This window comes from Strix uralensis, chromosome 4 (assembly GCF_047716275.1).
Source record: "Strix uralensis isolate ZFMK-TIS-50842 chromosome 4, bStrUra1, whole genome shotgun sequence".
Taxonomy (NCBI): domain Eukaryota; kingdom Metazoa; phylum Chordata; class Aves; order Strigiformes; family Strigidae; genus Strix; species Strix uralensis.
Genome location: NC_133975.1, coordinates 89,727,018 through 89,742,689, shown reverse-complemented (window position 1 = coordinate 89,742,689; position 15,672 = coordinate 89,727,018). Strand labels below are relative to the sequence as shown.

Here is a 15,672-nt window from a genome sequence, read left to right as displayed (position 1 = left end):
TACTTCTGATCATGTGATCTCAAAAAAACTCAACGAACACTACAGAAATCTGTCTTGTCCGGAAGAACGTTGTAGGTGAAAACACAAACGTTTCTACTAGTTAATTAACTGGGTATGTTCCCTCACAAGAAAAGAGGTAATCAAGTGTCATCACACTAAAGGCACACATGAATGCATTTTATGCAAGATACTACTTACACAAGCAAGCATTCTGCCACACACGATGAAAACCAGAAGGAGAGATAGAGAAGACAACACTTACTTCACATTTTATTTGGCTACAGCCGGAAAACAACAACAACGCTATTTATTATTGCAAACAGGCAGCTCCAAAACGCAGCCTGACCTTACTCAGCCCGCGGGTGCGGGGAGGCCCCGGCCTGCCCAGCGGGAGCAGCCGGGGGGAAGGGGGCGATGGAGGGGGGAGCTCAGGGCACCAAGCTGGGGCACAAAAAGCCGGTTTCGAGGAGCGCTCAGGCGGGGCGGCCGCGGGGCTGGGGCAGCTTCCCGGGACTCGGGACCCGCTCTCCTCGGAGGCCTCCCTTCCTCCCTTCCTTCCCTCCTTCCCGGCCCTCGGCCCCGCCGGCCGGCCAGCGGAAGGCCAGCGCCACGGGTTTCGCCCTCCGCCGGCCGCGGCCGGACCGGGGCAGCGCGGCCCGCAGGGAGCGGGGCCCGCCGTCGCCGCGGTGGCCTCCCCCCTCCCCCAGCCGCAGGCCTCGGTCCCGGAGCTCCCGAACAAAGGCCCCAGCAGCGAGCCCCGGCTCCCTCCCCGGCCCCGCTCCGCTCCGCTGCGGCCCGACGGCCCCGCGCGGGCAGGTGTCCGCCACCTTCCGGGGCGCCGCCGCGGGGACGACCCCGCCCGCCCGCCCGGGGAGAGGCGGCGCGGGCCCTGGCCTGGAGCCGGGCCGAGCGCGTAGGCCCGGAGCCTACCTGGTGCGGAAGGGCCGGGGCCGGGCGGAGCGGAGCGGGGCCGGAGCCAGGGCCGGGCCCGGAAGAAGCGGCCCCACTGCTCGGTCGTCGCCGCCGCCGCCGCCGCTCCGAGCTCCGGCCAGGCGAGCCAGTCGAGCGCCGAGCCGGACCCGAAGAGCGGCGCCGAGCGCTCTCCCAAGGCCCGAGCAGCCGAAGCTAGAACGCTGCCAGGCAGCGCCAGCCGAGTGAAGAGCTCTTCCACCGCGCTGCGGCGCTGCGCGCGGCCGCCCGAGGGCGACGGAGGGCAGGCAAGACGAATCGATCTCGGAGTGTTGGGGGAGGGGGGGTGGGTTTTCCCCTGCCGGGCCGGCCTGGACTGGCCTGGCCTGGCCTGGCCCGGCCGCCTCCCCGCGCCGGCGGGTTCCCGGGGCTGACGGCTGCAGGTGGAGGCCGGGGCGAGCAGCCAGCGGGGCCGGGAACCGCGCTGTGCCAGGCACCCGGTCAAGCGAGGAATTCCGGTGTGCCGGCCGGGCCCCGGCCTGCCCCCGCGAAACCCTTCGGGGCTGGGCCGGGCCTCCACCGCGGGTGTTCGCTGGCTGCCCCGCGATGGGGAGGCCTCTCGGGCAGGTAGCACCCCACTCCCTCTTTCGCGTGGACTGTTCTTCTGAAATCTCACCCTACAGCACGTTCTCCACGTCTCCTCTTTTTTTCCCCCCCTTCAAGACTGATACAGTGTGGAAAAAATGTCATTAAAAACAGGCAAGAAAAGATAGACGGTGCCAGAGTGAAACACTTTTAGAGAAGAGGATAAGGCTATCAGATGAGATATGAGTGAAAAGATTTCTTTTTCTAAAATAGCAGCATGTTAACATTTATTGTTATATATTAATCTCCAACATCGTGGACTGCAAAGACACAAAACATGTTTGTAGCCCCTTCAGAAGAGAGGAGCCCTCGGGAGGCAGTAGAACAAGTTGCTGTATCCTGCTGCCTCATCTGTACTGGAGAAGTGAGAGCTCAGCAAGGGAGGACTTGAATGTTGAGAAGAAAATCTAAGCAAGCCAGAGTGCTTTGCACAGGTAAATCTGCAAAGAAAAAAAGAGTCAGAAGGCCCAGACAGGTGAAGTTTAGAAATTGAGGTTTGCTGTTATACACAGGACTGGAGGGAGCAAAGACAGCCAGCAGCACAGCCAGTCTTCAGAGAGGCATTTTAAGGGAAAACTCAAAAGGGCTGGTGGTGGGATTTTACAAGGCATTTAGTCGAGTAGTGAAAACTGCAATACCTTGGACAGTCAGTCACTGTCACCCTCCAACAGGTGACTGAGGTTTATCAGACATTATACGGTCAGGGTAGACTTGACTTTCCAAAGCTCTGACAACACACAAACTTGTAAATACTCTGGAATGCAGCTGGGAAGATGAGGTGAAAGTACAGAGGAGACAGAAAGCAGGAAAGAAACATGAATCCCAGCTGTCAAATATTGTCTAAACCCGAGGGAAAAGAGAAAAGTCTAGATTAATTGTTTTGAAGGAAGCTGCTTAGGAGTACATGGGGCAAAGTGTTCTCTAGACGAGGAAGTTCCATTTCCCAAGTGAACTGGAGGGTACTGACATCTGACTCAAGGAAGAATAGTAGTTTGGAGTGGATTGGTTTTGTCTGGTGTGGCCTGATGCAGTTTTTGCCCAAACTGATAAGGAGTGAGATCAGTTTTGAAATTAAACTCTACCAAAGGTGACAGTGATCTGACAGAAGACAAAACCCAGCAGCAAATGCGTTCTGGGAAGTGCCTCCAGTTTGAGTTCAGTCTGGTCTGGGCACACACTGAGAAGAGCTATTCATAGCATAAGTTGAGAAACTCGGGCTCATTACATGACAGCATTTGTACCTACACATGTCCAAGTCTCACTTGACCTTAGCGTCACCCACGCAATTCATTCTGTGTCTGCTGGTGTTTAGGTCTAAAGATCAGTATTTTTAGCATAATCTGTCAGATATACTATGAGCCATCAGGCACCATATACAGCAGCAACTCCTACCTTAAAAATGGGGGTTTTTTTTAAGAAAACAGCGCCTGTATGCTTCTTGCTAGGTAAAAGGAGCAGGGTTTTTGCCACAGTGAGTAACAGTAGTTCTTACATGATACCTCATGGGAAGATGTGTAAAGAAAATAGAATTACATCTCAGATTGTTGTACATAATTTTACAGTTCTCGTCAAGGCTTATGAAAACACCTTGCTTATACATCATAAAGCACTTGGTTTTCTGTAGGATAGTAAATGCTTACTGCCATTGCAAACCTGGCAGAACTATATCTAATCCTGCATGTCCAACTTACAGTTAGGAACATGTCCCATACTTCCTTGTTCTTCAAACATGGGGCATGATCCAGGCTCATTTCCTCTAAAGGACAGACCTACCATGCCAGATGATTGCACTGCTACTTTAACTAGCTACGTTTTTGCAGCATTCTGCATTCCCTACCACTTTTGTTTCAATTACTGCCCAGTAAACAATAAAATCTAAGAAAACATTTTCTCAGACTGCTGTCAAGAGATCCTTGGAAACACTTGCATCTTTTGGAAAGAGGACATTGCCAGGAAACTTCCCAGTCTTGTGCCAGCAACAACTGCATACATTAATCGTCTTTTTCCACTGAATAGGTAGATTGCCAGCAGTGGTAGAGCAGCCTTTCCATACAGCAGCTCTGATCTAAATGGAGAACTTCTGCAATCATCAGTTCAATTTTTGTGACCTGGCCAGTCCTTGGCATTTCTTTTACAGCAGCCAACAAGACGAGTAGGTTTCTGTTGCGGCAGCCATATTTAGCAAGAACTAGACTTAGATTAACTAGCCCATTTCCTGATATCTGTTAAGTAACTGATAGAGTCAACCATAACTTAACATATTCTCCAGTTTGGGAAAGATGAAACATTCAATCCTTCTTGACCTACACGCAAGCACTAGTGTGTACCCGGCAAGAAGCCAGACCCCTCCCAGGACACAGCTGTCAGCTTTGAGAGGAATCGCTGGGGTTCACAAGATCTGCAAAACTCCAAAATGTTATTTAGCAAGGATCTATACCTGCAAACAAAAAGATAAATATTTGCTTTGCTGCTCATGAATTCATGGTAGACATGAGCCCAGACAGAAGTTTAGTCTGTGTGAAATACTGTTTAAAGATCAATCATCAGTGTTTTGGATTACAAAGTGTCATGGAATTGTTGCTTTGTAAAACAGTGCACCGCTTACAGATGTTTCAACATAATCAAAGACAATTTCCCAAGTTTCTCCACTGATCTCACATCAGTCACCATTTTCTAAGCCAGGTGAAAGGGGAGTCTCTACAGTAAAAGTTTAGCAATTAAACTGCATCTCTGAAGGGACTGAGAGAAGTTCAGAATACCACCTGAAATGAAGAAAGTAAAATCTCTCCTTGTCTCACATCTGCTTTGTCTTTACAGACTTAAAGAAGAGGAAAGGACATATTTGCTCCATGTATCTCCACAGATGAACCGCTAAAAGCCTTCTCTCTGTCACAACATTAGCTAAAATGAGTGAGTAAAAGCTCCTGACGAATACGACAGGCTTCTGAGTCCATTGATTCCATTTGCTCGTACTCTTCTTCCGGTTGTTCCATGTGCCCTGTGGCCGGCAAAGACCACACGTCCAGCCCGTGTTCCAGGGAGATGTTATGGAGCACACAGCAGGCCAGAATGATGTGGCTGGATTTCTCTGGAGAATACTGCAGGGTGCCTTTGGACCCATCCAGGCAGCGGAAACGCGACCGAATGGTCCTGAACGTCCGCTCAATGACATTGTGAGTGGCAGAATGCGCCATGTTGTAACGGTATTCAGCAGGCGTCTCGGGGATATGCAGAGGAGTCATCAACCATGTTCGGAGAAAGAAGGAGCTGTCACCTGTTAGCAAGGAAAAGGAGGACAGGTTACATACCTACAGTTAACCACAGATTTCAGCTCTTGGCCCTTGGTTTTCTGGTACCACAGAACAGAAGAACTTATTTCTCTGGCTAAAACAGAAGGTATGAGAAAGCATGAAAGAGCAACACTCAGGTTTACAAATGTGGCAAACACCAAAATAAAGGCATTCAGTTTTACACAGGGAAATCCTGGAAGAACACAGGAGAGTTTTAAGAGAATTAATTTACTACATAATACAGTGAAAGACAGCTGGACTAGGACCCTACATAGAGTTAAAAATTGCATAATTCAGCTTAGAAAGGTGTAGGATACTGAAAACAAGCTCTTAACAGAACGAATGTAAACTAATACGTACAATAATCAGACTGTATAAAACACAGATTATAAATTACTGTTCTAGATTTCTAAGAGAAGGATCATCCAAACTGAATCGCAAATCTCAAGGAATTTGCAGCAAAGCGATCAAAAGTAAACATATCACTTGTGGCCGGAGGCTCTAGACTCAATAAGGAGCCAACATATAATAGACTTTCCACAGAAAACAATGATGAAAAATTGACTTACCAAGTAGCCAGCCATCTTTATGTAGCTCAGTTTCAAACTGGCTTGTAAGGGCTGCCCGCTGCAACACCGCGCAGTCGGGCAGGCTGCCTGGCCAGTGCGTTTCTGCGCTCAGGAGGACTCCTCTGGCATCACACACCATCAGGCAGTTCAGGGAGTGGAGACCCTTTCGGTTCACATAGGACAGGTCCTCAGCGTTCGGCGCTTTGATTGCCACGTGGGTGCAGTCAACCACCCCCAGCACTCCCGGCATGCCTGCCAGCCCATAAAAGTCATCCTTCAGGCTCTGTACGGTAGCTTCATCCTCAGGAAAGTGAATAAACTGTGAGGCTCTTTCCACCAAAGCCTCGGTTACGTTGGCCACGCAGCGACTCATGGAGGCTTGACTAATGCCAATAGCATCCCCCATGCGAGTCTGGAAGGAGCCGGAGGTATAGAAACCCAACGCGGCGAGTATCTGCGTCTCCGGACTGATGGCCCTGGACCGCTGCGTAGGGCGAGAGAGACTGGCTCCCAGGAGCTCCACCAGGTAGTAAATGAACCGTCGGGGAAAGCCGTACGTGGATACTAGATACTCATCCGTGACATCCTCCAGCTTGAAGCGATCCAAAGTCCTGTGTCCGCGGCCATAGAGCAAGAGGTCGCAGTCAAGAACCGCAATAGGTACAGCCATGGCGAGGCCGGGGGGCCGCTTTACTGAGCTTTCCCCGAGGCTTCACCTGCGTAAAGCGAAGGGGAAGGAGGCTCAGAAGGGTTTTTACTGGTCTACCTTTCCGTTAACCGTTTTCCTTTTACTCAGGCTATCCTCCAAACCTTTTTACTTCGTTGTATCTGCTTTTAAAAACAGGGGGGTCGAAGCAGAAGGGCTCCCTGCTCCCGCTGCCTGGCCCTGACGGGAATTTACTTCCCGTGACGGGGAGGGGGCTGGGGCACCACAGCAGCCCGCTTCCCGGCCCTGGCAACCGGCCCCGGTCACCGCCGACCCGGCCACGTTCAGCCCCGGGATGGCAGAGACCCGAACGGCCGGTACCCGCGTCTCTGTGTGTCCCTGCTCGCCCCGCTGCCGCCAGGCAGGTGAAACAGGCCCAGCGAGCCCTGCCCTCACCGGAGGCCCCTGAGCGCTGAGGGCCAGCGGAGCCACCTCACCGGCAGCACCGACCCGGCCCTTATCGGCCTGCGGCCGCTTCCAGGCCGTCCCCCGCCGCCGGGGAGCCCGCCGCCGCCCGGCCCGGCCCGGCCCGGCCCCCGCCGTTACCGCCGCGGCAGATTCGCCACAGCGAGGGGCTCCGGCGGGAGCGGCGGCGGGCGCTCCCCCTCTTATTTCGGCCCCGGCTGCCGGCCCCGCCGGCCCGGTGCGGCGCGGACGGGCGGGCGGCGAGACGCGGCTCCGTGTGGAAAGTGCGGGCGCGGACACCCAGGCACCTCCCTCCTTCCCTCCCTCCCCCTCACCCCCCGCCCGCAGCGGATGAAAACAAACAGCGGCGGCGATGGCGGCGGCGGCGCGGCGCGGGCCGCGGCTCTGAGGGCAGCGGCAGCCCGACCCCCGCCCCCATAGGCGCTGACACCCCCGGGCGCCGGGACTGAGGAGGAGGAGGAGGGCGCTGGCTGGATCCTTAGGGCGGCCGCGGGGCCTTTGGGGCTTGGAGGCGCCGGTAGCGGGTCCGGGGCCGCGGGGCCACCCCCCCCCCTCCCCCTCCCCGTGGCCGGGCGGGGCGCTGAGGAGACGCCGGGGCAGGGCGGGGGAGCGGGGCGCCGGGCCCCCCCCTCGGGCAGCCGGCCCCCCCCCCTCGGGCAGCCGGGCCTCCGCGCGGGATGAGCCGCCGCGCTGCCAGCACTGCCGCCCCCGCGCAGGTACCGGGGTCCCGGGGCCGGGGGGGGGAGCGAGCTCCGGGAGCCGGCGGGCGGCGCTTGAGGGGAGGGGGTCGGAACGTGCGGCTTAAGCCTTCGGCTGCGGCCTCCTGTCTCCGTTTTACTTCGGCTTCGCTGCTCGCTAAAGTCGGGCTTTGCTGCAGCCGTGTCGGCGCCGACAGCCTCGGCGGCCCAGCTTTGCTTTTCCTACCGGCTGGTGACTGCCGGTGGGGACCGGGAAGGATGTGGCCCGCTGATGTCTTTCCAGGTGGTGTCTTTAAAAATCAAAATGTTTCAGAGCCTGCTAGAAACGGTAGAACTTCAGGCCCCATGGTCCATCGTGTAGTTGTCCTGTAACATGTGAGTTTTGCTGTCTGTTAGGAAAGATCAGGGGTTTACAGATCATCACATCTTTCTTTCCTGTTAGAGCTGTGGCTTTTAGGGCACCGCCAGAGTCATTCCCACCGATTCGTTGGGAGCAGAGAAACCTCCGTGTCAGTGAACAGGTAGAAAAGGGACACTTTGGACTAAGTCTACAAACTGCCTACTTACAAATCTCAAAAGTGGTGTGACGAGGCACATTGTAAGGGGGAAAAAAAACATGGTAAATTACTGCCTTCGCTGAAAATTAGGTGGCTATGCAAATGAAGTTTAGAGCATCTCCAAATTATTGCAGGAGTGGCCTGACCTGCTGGAACCCTGCTTCTTGTGGCAAGAAATAAGTCATTCAGATGAGCCGGGCTGTATTTAGATGGCTGGAAGGATCATACGGCATCACCTTATTTTGCTTAAATGGTATCGTATAATCTCAACTTTTCTGAACTTTATTCACACAAAAGTTGAGACCTGGTGATTGTATTGGTGGTTGTAGTACAGGGTACGTAGAAGCAGATTCTGGTTTAGTCTGTATACTTCGGCCTGACAAACAAAATGAGAGGATGGACCTTTGAACTGACACCATTTTTAGACCTTAGGGATGTACAGAATGTAACTGCCGGTCAACAGGAATGACTTAATTTTGTTTTTAAGCCAGTGGAGCTGGCAGTGCTGGCTTTTGTAAGATATTTCCTAAACTGGGAAGCCATTTATCGGTTAGGAAGTAAACCTATTTCCTTATCAGCAGGAAAAATTGCCTCTTTATCAGTCAAAACATAACCACAGAGTGAACTACAGAGCCTTTGATTTCATTAGAATATTTATATTACGTGAAAGTTTTTCTGCTAGAATCTACTGTAGTCTTCTCTTAAAAAAATCCATAAACTTTAAAGAATGAGTGTGGCACACCTTAAAATTTAGAACTGTTCCCTCCCTTTCCCTCTCCCCAGGTTTCTGACTAACCTACTAAGAAGGCGAAATGGAGATTAATTTTAACTAATTGTGGGATACTGGAGTTTGACTTGTAGGCCCAGCCTTGAAACAGCGCACTCTCTTTATGGAGATCTTTTTATAGTTGCTTATTAATGTGCTCAAAATACCTGCTTGCAGTGAAGCTTCTTGGTCATTGCAGGGGATGTTCTAGGAAGGCTTTCTTGGCAGTCAAGCCTATTTATCAAAGGCACTCTATTAAAAGCCTCAAAAACTTTTAATATGCTGCTTCTTTGCCTGCATGATTCAACAAGGCTTTTCTGGAGCTTCACACAGGACATCGTCAGAGATTGAATTTGGGTCCTGTATTAACGAAGAAGTTCTGAAAGAGTGGTAGGGACAAGGAGCCCAGTCCAGGGAACGTGCGGCTGGGATGAGAGCTGTCCACAGCCCTCTCCTTACAGTGACAGCCCTTCTCGCTTCTTCCTTCCCGCTGGTCTTTTTAATCTCACTCTGGGATAGGAACCGTGAGTAATTCTTTTGCATTGGTAAATATCTGTTTGGAAGGAAAGCATGATGACTTTAAGTTGTAGCAGCCATGGCTCAGAGTGAAAGCTCAGAGGAGGGTGGTGGTGGAAGCAGCCTATATATACTTTCACCCGAGCAATAGTAATGCCTGGTATGTGTCAGGTGCTTCTGCTCCTTTCCTGTTTATGTACGTGAGTGTTGAACAGACATTCACACTAAATTCCCATGAATTAAACATGTACTGTAACGCGAGTATTCATGGGTGTTCATGGGCACCTGTGGGGGTGCCCGGGTTACAGGTATCTGCGCACGCGTGGCGTGTGGGTAGCTGTGGTTTCTCTGGGCTGTACCAAGGCGTGAAGGGGAGGGCTCTTGCAGTTTGTTGCATCATGCATACAGGGTGCCATCAGCTTACGCTGATGTGTCCTTCTGGGAGAAAGAGAGCAGAAATACCAGTAGAATGCATAAGGCACGACACTTAGATGTTAAACTGTTGGATGAGCCTAGTATTCTCTGCCTCATAACCTCATGAGAAAGAATAAAGCTTGAGTCGAAAGAGCCACACTTCTCCTTTGAACATCTGTCTCTGACGTTTCTGTGTAGAAGAAAGTGGAGACAAAGGCATATAAGTAAAGGTAATAGTATGAAAATGGATGTTGCAGGAATAGGGAGACAAAGCAAAAAGCCGTGTGGCCAAGATGCTTGTTTATACCTGTGAACAGCCTACGTGTAAGGCTAAAGCAGTGAGGTATCAGTTTATGTAAGGGATTACTTGGTTGAGGCGGAATCAGTCATCTGTGGGTTTCTAACCTAGACCAAAGGTTATTTCCTTCTAGGTGTTATTCAGTGTAAAATTAGACAGCGTCTTCCTTGAGCTAAGTATATGCCGGATGCTGGCACTTAACAGGGAGCTGTGCTGGCGGTGCAACCTACAGGACCTGAGAAATTGAATGAGTTTAGTGGAAGTAAGTTTAAAGAATTCCCTTACTGTTCAGGGCAGCTGGTGGCAGCTAACCTGAGGGTACAGAGACATTTTTGTAAATAAAATGTTTGCTGTAATTCTAGGCCTGTCTTGAATCTTATCAAGAATGATTCTAAAGGTGAATACTGTCCTAAGCCTTAGCAGGTCTCAGGTAATCACCCTCCTGCAAAATGGAAGAGATGGTGGTCGTCAGGTCACAGGCCTTTAGATGTGTCAGGAGCTGAGTTCGAAGGTCCCAGTTTCCCCCTGAAATTACAGATTCCTTACAGGAAACCTTGCCTGACACTTTGTGCTCTGCTTTAGGCTCTGATGAGTCAACTGTTGCTGCCATTTGGAGCTTCAAAGGTAAGAGTATGACTCTCCAAATGTTTCCTGAATTTTACAGGTAGTTTGAGATCTTGCAGGAAGAATCCCAGTTCTGCTGCAGCAGGGTAGAACTGTGAAGCTCTCGTTCTTTCAACCCTGAGTCTAAGATATGGCTCTGGTGGCTGTTTCTCTCCTCTCTAGAGATATTTGGATATATAGTCATTAGAACTAATTCCTATACTGCACAGAGAGCCATGCTGATGATCTGCTTTGTTCCCTTTCCTAACAGACCAGCGAGCCTAACACCTTCCATTAGTTCTGGAACGTCTTGCAATAGCTCCTCAACACTTGGCAGCGCTTTACTTAGTTAAGTCAAAAGAATAATAACAGGTCATTCTCACCTGTTTTTTTATAGTGGGAAGTGTCTATACTAAAAAATTACTTTTTTTAAATTAGAGTGCTGCATCAGTTAAACATTTAGCACTTTAAATGCTGACTTCCTTTTGCAACCCTCCCCACCCAACCCCCCGCCCCCAGTAGAAAAGATCTGTAATCTATGTCTAGTAGAGGTAAAGACAGAGAAAGAAAGTATAATATTTTTAATGAGGAGGTTAAAATATCCAAAGGATAATTGGATAATGCATCTAATGTTGAATCGCTTGTGTTGTTAGTTCTCAAATTAAATTATAATTTGTAATGAGAACAGTGCAGTGCTAGGAGATGCAGTATGAATGTAGCCTGGGAACTTTCAACCGTATTAGATGTCCAGCTTTCTTTTTATCAAGTCATTCAGAAAGCAGCACTCTTCCCTATAAAATGCTCTATAAATTAGAGTACTTCTGTCTAGCAGCTCTTCTTGGATGATGCTCCTAAAACTACTTAAAATAAGCATTTGCTACTATTAAGTGAGATATTTTAAATAGAAGTTCTAGATGTGCGTAGTCATTGAAGAAGATATTATCTGTGTGAACAGGGCTATTAGCCCCTTTATCCTGCTAAACTTTAATTTGTATAAATAGCGTGTCTTCCTGCAAGTTCAGTCTTTGCTTAAAGATTGAACACTGAGCAGAGTAACCTTGTGCACGGCAGCTGCTCGTGCTCACTGACCTTAGAACGCCGGCATTTTTGTGATGAGCGGCGCGTTCCGTAAATACATGATGTTTGACAAGCTGCTTCAGGCTGATTAGCTGTCTCAGAACAAAAACAGCAACAGGAATTAAGAGTAAATTAATACTTTGAAGGCTTATGAGCAAAAAGTACAATTAATGCTGCTAATTAAAGTGTTCTTCCCCATGGTCTTGATATGATGATTAACTTACACATGAAGAAACTGAGAGAGAGAAAAATTGTGATTTATCCCAGGCCATGTGATCTGGTGGTGGCAGAAATCTGATGAGTGCCTTGGCCTGCCTTGCTTCAGGCACTGTGCGACTTCATTGTATTGCTAGAAACAATCGTATTTTGAAAAACAAGGCGGTGTGAATGTAGGGGCTAAGTATTTGTTGTCAGAGCTTTCAAGAGAAGTGAACAGAGAATTTTGGTCTATCCCTTGGCAAAAATTTATCATTCCAGTTGGTTGTAGGTAAATTTGTGGCTGTACAGGTTTACTGCAAGTACTATTTGTTGGAAGTAAAGAAGTAGTGTAAGCCTATTCCAGCAATGGTTTAATATATAGATTTGTGTCTGCTGAAATACTGCTGGAATACTGTTTTCAGACTCAAAAAAACAATTTGGCATGGTTTTGACCAGTGCTGATAACTGAAGATACATTATTTCTGAAGCAGAGGCTGCCATGTCTGATGGATAGCTTGATGTAGAATCCAGTCAGTGTGGTGTTGGGGTGTTTTGAGTTTTTTTTGGGTTTGTTTAGTTTTTTTTTAATTAAGCTAAAAAAATTGGAGGACTTGTACACAGTTCTAATTGTGAGCCCCCTTTGTTGTTCCTTTTCTAGTATCTTTTGCACTGACCAGATAAACTATTCATGCGTGTTTATACCTCACACCCATCCCCCAAAGTTCTTAGCATGTTAGGATTTTGACAGGCAGAGGCCTTTGGTGCTTATCATTTCTTTTGAGGTAGCCTGTAATGGCAAAATATTTTGAGATCTTGGAATCCAAACAGAATGCTGAAGGAAGACTTCGTTCCCACGCCTGTGCTGTATTTCAGATTGCCATATGCAATGGACACTGATCTCAGTTCCCAGGACAGGAAGGACCTGGACAAATTCATCAAGTTTTTTGCTTTAAAGGTAACTTTTTCTCCTGTGGGCAAATGCCTCTTCTTTCTTGTTTAAGAAAAGCCATACTTCCTGTAGCTAGAGTAACAGGGTTGGGGTTTGGGTTTTGTTTTTGTTTGTTTGGGTTTTTTTCCTAAAGACCAAAGCAAGAAAACCTGATGTCAAATTTAAGAGATTCCTGAGAATAACTAGGAAAGTATCTTCTCCCCTTTTTTTCTACCTTCAAATCCTCTTCCTTCTCCCAGAAGTGTCCTGCTGCAGAATCAGTTATGGGCACTTCACACCTCTGTCAGCTTTGGGCTCTTAACAACACATCTAACCATCCAGCTGTTAGGTTGTATCTTCTGTTAGACTCCACTCTTTCTTTTCAGCCTATCTAAATTTTTATATTGCATCCAAAAGCAACAACAACAGAATGTTCTTTTGAATTGTGTTGATACACAATTATAAAATTTAGCCTCACTTGGTACATAGATGCGAGTAGATGCTCTGACGATGGCTATGTTCTAAATTTACAGATTTACTTTACTTTAGTTTAGGTTCGGGATGTAGTTGTAAATTTTGTTTCAGTATTACCAAAAACTGTGTGACTCTTGATCGCAAAATTGACTTAGTCACTTCATGTTATTACAGAGAAAGGTCAGCTTCAAATGATTTTCTGTCTGAAATACATTTATCTGTTATTTGTAATAATTTAAATTGATTAGACCTGAATGTTAGCATAGCAAACTCCACTTCTCTACATCCTGGTCAGCCCTTTCACTTTTGTTACTTGGAATTCGTCTAGCTCAGGTTCTGAACTGAGGGCTCTGCTGAGCTCAAAACATGAGTGTGTATCTTTTGCTTTCCATTGCAGACGGTACAAGTAATTGTCCAGGCCCGACTTGGAGAGAAAATCTGTACCCGATCATCATCCTCCCCAACAGGCTCTGACTGGGTAAAGTAATGTTTTTTAAAGCAACTCTAACTGTTGGGGGTTTTGAGTGTGTGTGTGAATGCATACACGTGCGTGTGTGTTGAGAACATGATGTAGCTGTCACAGTCTTATGCAGACTATAAAAACTATTCACAGAATAACTGCTATATTCAGTTATGTTCATTGGTGGTGTGGGGGTTTTTTGTTGTTGTTGTTCACATGCAACATGTCACTCTGGGCTGATTAAGGAGAGATAAATTATACCTCTCAGCAACTCCTGCCAGCTAAAGCACATTTTCAATATCTGCTGGGGGTGGGGTGATGAGTTCTTTTCTGTCAGAAGTTTGCAAGTCTGCAATTCAGGACTTTGTAGTAATGGGCTTTATTAAAATTGAAGAGACTCAAGATACTCTGTGGGTGAAGGCAGGACTCAAGCGAGGGAAAAGGAACATGATTTTTATGGCAGGATCAAGAAAAACATTTGAATTAGCAGCCAAGAAAATGTTTGCAAATATGAAAAGCCTGAGTCCATCTGGGAATTTTCTGTTTCATAAATATTTCAGTGGGCACTGACCTAGTATGTTATATATGGGTCTATGAGTCTGTCTGCAGTGCACCATCAGGCAGTTTTTCAAAGAAATAAAAAATTGAATCATCTCTTTCATTCTGCAGTTCAATTTGGCAATCAAAGATATACCAGAGGTTACTCATGAAGCAAAGAAAGCCCTGGCAGGACAACTACCCGCTGTTGGACGGTCTATGTGCGTGGAGATTTCTCTCAAAACCTCAGAGGTGAGAACTGAGTCAAAATAGATGCCATTTTTTTTACTTGAATCTTAAGTCACTTACCAGAGCTCCTGACCTTTAGTCCAAGACAATGTGAAAATATCTTCATTTATGAAGTTAGGTAGTATGCTAATGAAAAGAAATGTATTGTTTAACAGAGGTAATTCACTGCAAGTACCTGAGGCCAAACACACAAATCATAGTGCAGCAAAATTTAGTTTCTTAGACTGTGAAGGGCATAGCTGTTCTGAGAAAGATGTTCCCTCAGGTGATCTAATTGTGCAGTGAGACTTCCAGTGCACCTTCTTCTATTGTTGCATTACAAGAAAGTGGGAGTCAGGAGAAACATTTTCATTGAGAGGTGTGGCTGTTGCTGATCATTAATGAGATGTGAAAAGGTCTGTGTTCTGAAATGAGCCTTTGTTTGCAATCCTTTCTCTCATCCAGGGGGACTCCATGGAGCTGGAAATTTGGTGTCTAGAGATGAATGAAAAGTAAGTGCATTCTTCCCACTTTGTGTGTGTGTGTGTGTGTGTTTGTTTTAGCTGATGAAATGGGGAAGCGAGCTCAATTCATGGTGATGAATGAGCACATACTGGCTGTGTGGCCTGGGACAGAGGGAAGTCCCCTCTTCATCTAGTGCAGCAGTTACACTGGTTAATATTGGTGTCAAGAAAATAAACTAGTAATTTTATTCCTTCTTCATTCTTCCATTACAGTTAGTGTGCTTCTTCAGATACAAGAATTCATATACTCAGTAACGACAACTGTTTTTAATACTGAAAAGATGTTTCTGTCTAGTAGAAGGCTGCATGGCATTTTTCAGCAGTTATTTCTACAACAGGTGACTAGATTGAAGCAGGACTTTTAGCTGGCTGGTCAGTAACAGCCACACTGGGGCTTTATTTTATCATTTTGGCAATAAAACTGACATTAAACAATTGGCCTAGACTCATTTTGATTTAAAAAAAAAATAAAACAAATAAACCCAAACAATTTAGTTGGGAACAAAAGACTAATTTTTTCCTTTGTGTTCTATAGGTGTGACAAGGAAATCAAAGTTTCATACACCGTATACAACAGGCTGTCTCTACTGCTGAAGTCTTTGCTTGCTATAACCAGGGTAACGCCAGCCTACAGACTTTCAAGGAAACAAGGCCATGAATATGTAATACTGTACAGGTAAAGCAGAACATGAAATTCCCCATTTGAAATATAAACAGTAGAGGCTCTAGACGTGCACAGTGCAGCTGCAAATGTGGCAAAAAGGGATGAGTGGTAATAAATTCAAATTATTTGGATTTAACTATTACTGATCAGTGACAGAAGAGAACTTTGGGCTATATATCACCTTA

At 47.5% G+C, this 15,672-nt stretch overlaps 3 protein-coding genes across 24 annotated transcripts in view; 1 reads left to right on the top strand and 2 right to left on the bottom strand.

Annotated features, from left to right (window-relative positions):
* AMBRA1 (autophagy and beclin 1 regulator 1) overlaps positions 1-1,104 on the bottom strand; it is a 136,206-nt gene extending 135,102 nt beyond the window's left edge. For 4 of the 5 annotated variants that reach the window (XM_074867742.1, XM_074867743.1, XM_074867745.1 and 1 more), the window contains exon 1: positions 931-1,098. The gene's annotated coding sequence lies outside the window, so the exon portion shown is untranslated. Of the gene's footprint in view, positions 1-930 lie in introns of all 5 variants that reach the window. The other variant, XM_074867744.1, reaches the window with a different exon arrangement.
* A 660-nt stretch (positions 1,105-1,764) lies between these two features.
* Positions 1,765-6,754, bottom strand: HARBI1 (harbinger transposase derived 1). Of its 2 annotated transcripts, none has more exons than XR_012628848.1 (3): positions 5,414-6,754; positions 4,317-4,828; positions 1,765-1,994 (listed from the first exon to the last, which is right to left on the bottom strand). XR_012628848.1 is itself a non-coding variant. In XM_074867741.1 (3 exons), exons 2-3 carry the CDS (start codon positions 6,081-6,083, stop codon positions 4,452-4,454), a joined length of 1,047 nt encoding a protein of 348 aa, XP_074723842.1. In that variant the 5' UTR covers positions 6,084-6,129; positions 6,516-6,754; the 3' UTR covers positions 4,062-4,451. The 2 variants fall into 2 exon arrangements, 1 of the variants encoding a protein (XP_074723842.1); XM_074867741.1 differs by lacking the exon at positions 1,765-1,994 and having other exon boundaries at positions 4,062-4,828; positions 5,414-6,129; positions 6,516-6,754.
* Positions 5,976-15,672, top strand: part of ATG13 (autophagy related 13) — a 24,810-nt gene continuing 15,113 nt past the window's right edge. For 3 of the 17 annotated variants that reach the window (XM_074867734.1, XM_074867726.1, XM_074867724.1), the window contains exons 1-7: positions 7,301-8,053; positions 8,878-10,418; positions 12,546-12,627; positions 13,472-13,552; positions 14,204-14,323; positions 14,765-14,811; positions 15,359-15,499. In XM_074867734.1, coding sequence (XP_074723835.1) covers positions 12,559-12,627; positions 13,472-13,552; positions 14,204-14,323; positions 14,765-14,811; positions 15,359-15,499 — 458 coding nt within the window. In that variant the 5' untranslated portion in view covers positions 7,301-8,053; positions 8,878-10,418; positions 12,546-12,558. Of the gene's footprint in view, positions 6,074-6,878; positions 7,262-7,296; positions 8,054-8,877; positions 10,419-12,545; positions 12,628-13,471; positions 13,553-14,203; positions 14,324-14,764; positions 14,812-15,358; positions 15,500-15,672 lie in introns of those variants that run through there. The other 14 variants (XM_074867728.1, XM_074867725.1, XM_074867732.1 and 11 more) reach the window with 12 other exon arrangements.

Bases quoted from the DNA above. Each gene is read 5' to 3' on its own strand.
- HARBI1 (XM_074867741.1), bottom strand. From the start codon at position 6,083: ATGGCTGTACCTATTGCGGTTCTTGACTGCGACCTCTTGCTCTATGGC. The intron at 4,829-5,413 runs GTAAGTCAATTT...CCTTGCTAACAG, and splicing joins TAAAGATGGCTGGCTACTTG to GTGACAGCTCCTTCTTTCTC.